This window comes from Neolamprologus brichardi, chromosome 6 (genome assembly GCF_056152115.1).
Source record: "Neolamprologus brichardi isolate AB-2024 chromosome 6, ASM5615211v1, whole genome shotgun sequence".
Classification (NCBI taxonomy): domain Eukaryota; kingdom Metazoa; phylum Chordata; class Actinopteri; order Cichliformes; family Cichlidae; genus Neolamprologus; species Neolamprologus brichardi.
In genome coordinates this window covers 22694013-22698385 of record NC_142109.1, presented here as the reverse complement: position 1 = coordinate 22698385, position 4373 = coordinate 22694013, and the positions used below count along the sequence as shown (strand labels likewise).

General features: G+C 39.2%; 1 protein-coding gene across 2 annotated transcripts; it reads left to right on the top strand.

Moving 5' to 3' along the window:
• The first annotated feature begins 996 nt into the window (after positions 1-996).
• Positions 997-3029, top strand: LOC118453971 (uncharacterized). 2 transcript variants are annotated; one of them, XM_035906409.2, is made up of 4 exons: positions 997-1081; positions 1167-1248; positions 1507-1839; positions 2196-3029. In XM_035906409.2, exons 2-4 carry the CDS (start codon positions 1188-1190, stop codon positions 2582-2584), a joined length of 783 nt encoding a protein of 260 aa, XP_035762302.2. In that variant the 5' UTR covers positions 997-1081; positions 1167-1187; the 3' UTR covers positions 2585-3029. The 2 variants fall into 2 exon arrangements, with proteins under 2 accessions (XP_035762302.2, XP_087698682.1); XM_087842556.1 differs by lacking the exon at positions 997-1081 and having other exon boundaries at positions 1112-1248.
• Positions 3030-4373: the final 1344 nt, after the last annotated feature.

Here is a 4373-nt window from a genome sequence, read left to right as displayed (position 1 = left end):
CAAAAGCTTTAAGTTCGTCCATAATAAAACCATATCTATGAAATCTCGTTATCATGAACACTTTCTGGACATTGACAGGGCCTTTTAGGAGATACTACACGAAATTGTCCAAAACACCAAATATATATTTGTGATAATAAATCTTGCAAGAGGCAGAATTTATTAGCACAAAAGATGATAAATCTTTTGGTAATAAATCTTTTCTTTTTTTTTTACTCGCACAGTAGGCTTTCATTCATTTACTCCTTCTGTTTTCTTTATTCAGTAAAACAAGAAATATAGTACACACGAGTAGTGGTTTTGGTCTTTTTCTGCTGAATACAAGTTATGTATTGTTATTAAAGCTGGAAAACAGTATTTGCCACTGATGTGCAAAATCACTTATTTACCATCTCTGTGCCCGGTTAAGGTAAGTGACCAGCGGATGTCAGTAACTTGTCACTTTCCCATGATGATATAACAGCTTTAAATAACATGACTCATTACTTTACAGTGACACACAATGAAGTCCTTAACAGAGTGAAAGTGGCTCTTCACACCATAATAGCTTACAATAAAGCATTTCCCCTGGGGTTGGATGAACAGAATTAAACAGGGATAATGACCGCATGGGAAAAAATCTATATCAGAGATGAATGCAGCAAAATGAAGCTACAGAAGATTGCTGAAGCACATCAAAGAAAGTCAGACAATTCTCTGATTGTGGTGGCTTTTACTGCTGTATGAATAGGTCTTCATTTTGTCTCATTTTGTCTGTTCTTTTCACTACTGACACACTCACACACACTCGCACAGAGAAACACGACACTTCCTTTCCAGTCTCACTTGTTGTTTAGATTTCAACACCACGCCTTTCGCAGGGATACGGCTTCAGCCTTCCTGGTAATTCCACTTAAAAGTAATGATTAACTTCATATCTTCTGAAGTCTGAGGCGGCCTATGCAGAATTTATTGACGAGCCAAAAGGACTGTGGGACCACAAGCTCTGAATAAGAGCTCAGGAGAAGCAGCAGTTCTCGAGAGGTCAGTTTGGTGAACAACAAGACTTAACAGACATCTGGTTGATGAATCCGGCTTTAAGGTCAGCCTTCCATCCTGTCTGCAGGAAAACACCTAGTGTGCATTTACCGAGAGCTAATTAGGTTTGATGGTTCTCTATGTTACAGAGAAATGCGAAAGATTTGACAATGGGATTCACAGCATTGCACACGCTCTGGCTTCTGACTGCATTTGCTTTTACAACACAAGGTATGTGAAATTACTAAACTATACTAAATTACTATAAATTAGTATTTGCTGAGTAGAGTTTGAAATATCTGCGACAACTGTTTTGCAGCTTTGGATCATATTAACTTATCTGAACTATGAATCAAAATCTAAGTCAGTGTAAAAGGGTGAATATTCTAATAAAGATGTAATAATGGTGTGATGACGTTACCTCCTCCAACTTTAAGACACAAAAAAACGAAACATGAAACATTTCTTTGTCTGTATCTTTATCTGCAGAGTTGGTGAAACTAAGAGTTAGTCCCAAGATTACTGCAGAGTGTGGCGAGCAAGTTACCCTCAACTGCAACACATCCTCGGCTCATCATGGAATATCAATCAAACTTATGCAGTGGTTCCAAGAGGAAACACTTTTGTGTTCTGTGGACAGTAAAGGGATCACTACTAAATTCCACAGAGCATCTCTGAGTAACTTTACCTGCGAATATGAAGATGGACGGCTGTCGCTAATCTTCAAAAAGATGCTCCCTCCAGAGAGCGGAAAAAAATACACGTGTAAGCAACGCTCCAACAGAGGAGCACTCAATGAATCTACTAAAGTGGAGTTACAAGGTCAGAGTTCTTCAGTTTAATTTTCCTATTAAAGCAAATTATAATATTGCAGAGTAATATGTTTAAACTTCAGTTTTATTACAAAACACATTTTTACTTTGCTTTTGCATTGCAGTCTTCTTTTTTGCCTCTGCTTCCAAATTTACCAGAACACATATCAGACCAAATACAAAGAAAATGCATTTAAACACAAATGTTAATAATTAAGTAAATGTTAAGCAAATGCTTCCTTGTGATTCATCTGACAGCAAAAATTGGCGTAGGATTTGAATAGTTTCACGCGCTAAATGAGATTATTGAATGACACGGTGTACGTCGAGTGCATTTTAAAACCTTTCTCGTGGTTTTCCCTGCAGAGTGTGGTGGGATCGTGGAGGGTAAATTAACGACCACGGGACCTGTGTGCACCTTCAAGCAAGTCTACCCAGACGGAAATGTCCACTGGTTCCACGGCTCCCGCAACCTCTCAGATGGATCTCTGAAACAGTACACCGGAAAAAGTGTGGACGAACAAGGCTGGCTTACTATCCACAGTTACCTGGAGCGGAACAGTTCACACGGGCCTTACAACTGCTCCTTGAAGAGCACCGTGTCTGACAGATACATCGCAAGTATGTTGATACAGAATCCTGAACCCCGGAAGAGCACTAGAGCAACACACTCCAACGGCAACAGAGTTACAGCCCGGGAAAGTACCAGGACAATTTATTGCCTTTTAATCTTACTTCCAGTTATATTTAAATAATGGAATTCCCACATCACGGAGTGTCACCAGACACGGGGGATATGGGGAGGCATGAATCAATGATTAACACTGATTAGAAGCAACAAGGTACTGAGACTTATGGATTTTTTGTCAAAACCAGGGCATTGAGAATCAGATTAAGTGAGTCATCTTGCGTAATCCAAAGGCTTATCTTTCTTTCTTTGTGCTATTGGCTGACATGAACAAGAAAATTACACACCACAGTGAGGTGATAAGAAGACAGCCAGTAATCATAACAGTATAAAATGTGTTGTTGTTTGGCTTCAATAGAGGCTAGGAGAGAAATACACAGTGGTTTCACGGATCTTTTTAAGAACACAAGGAGATGTATAAATGGAAACACTCTCAGAGAAAATGCACTTTCTTATAATTGCTGAAGTGATTAAAAAGTCTGTACTGGTTCAGTTTAATCAGCAGCATCCTTTCCATGGATGTTTTTTTTCTCAAGCATATCCAGCACTGTCATCTGTGTAAAAGTTCTCTATGAATGAAGACCATAAAAGGCTCTTTGTTAGATTTATTTCAGAAATACAGAACTGTCATGTAGCAAAACCCCCTTTTCTTTCAGTCAAGCAATAAATCTGTCTAGAGTTTATGGACAGATGCTGCCCTCTGGTGATATGTGCTGCGAATTAGAAGTAGCTGCTTTAGGAACCATTTGGGAGCAATATGTTTTCATTCAACGGGCTGATTTACCACACTTTGCACCAGCCTGGTAAACATAGGCAATTTAGTTCAGAATCATTAATTCCAGGTGAGAGCTGATCGATAGAAAGTAAATCAAATAACAAAATAGTTACATCACAGGAAAGCACAGGAGAAAATGTTGTGGTAATTTCACTTGCTGTCAGACTTAAACAATGGAAATCGCAAAAAAAATAAAAATACAGACACGGGGGTGAAGCAATGAAGTTTTGAGATTCATGGGGTTTGTTTGTTTGTTTGTTGTTTGTTGTTTTTTGAAGGGGGGGGGGGGGGGGGCAAAAACACCAGTCTCAGTTTCAAATGACTGTTCACAATGGAAAACAAAGAAGCTGATAGTTGCTGATTGCATACATTTCCATTATTACAGTTTGATAGTCAGGGATTCATACAAGTGGAAACAATGTCAAAGGAAGTGAACACGGCAAGAAAAGCAAAACATTCAAGTCCATCTGAATGTTTATAGTTCATCTTGAACTACAAACCTTCAATACACACTTTCTTTTCAGCAGTGTGTTTACATTTTAAACAGAGTGATGAAAATATCTTTTGAAGTGTGTGTGAGGTCCGTCTCTGGAGCACTGCTTTATGTGTGTAGCTGTTCAGTCCCATGAAAATAAAACTCTCGGCCATAATGTAGACTGTAAGAGATGACCTCTTTGGCCAGTTTCCTTCTGAAACACGTCATACTCCAGGACATATTTGGGCTGTCCTTTAAGTAGCTTGTAACACACCACACATGAAAACCTGTTCATGCAATGCTCCTGGGTCTTTGACCCAGTGTTTTGAGTTTATTCTTTATTAAGTCTCCGTCTCTGGTGTTCTGCTACTTCCTGTTTTATATTGCCAGTCCCTCATCTTGTGTGCTTTGTGAAAACGTTTGCTTCCCATGTCTTGTTTTCCCTGATTTGGTTCACCTGTGTTCCTTAGTGTCTTCCTGTAGTACTTGTTGTGACCTCCCTCATGCTGTGTGCTCAGTGTGTTTCTTAGTTCCTTGTACTGTATGTATTTCTGGCTTCTGCCCCCACATTATTTGTCTCTTGTACTTTTTGGCAAGTTTACCGCA

Bases quoted from the DNA above. Each gene is read 5' to 3' on its own strand.
- LOC118453971 (XM_087842556.1), top strand. From the start codon at position 1,158: ATGTTACAGAGAAATGCGAAAGATTTGACAATGGGATTCACAGCATTG. The intron at 1,249-1,506 runs GTATGTGAAATT...CTTTATCTGCAG, and splicing joins ATTTGCTTTTACAACACAAG to AGTTGGTGAAACTAAGAGTT. The intron at 1,840-2,195 runs GTCAGAGTTCTT...TTTTCCCTGCAG, and splicing joins TACTAAAGTGGAGTTACAAG to AGTGTGGTGGGATCGTGGAG.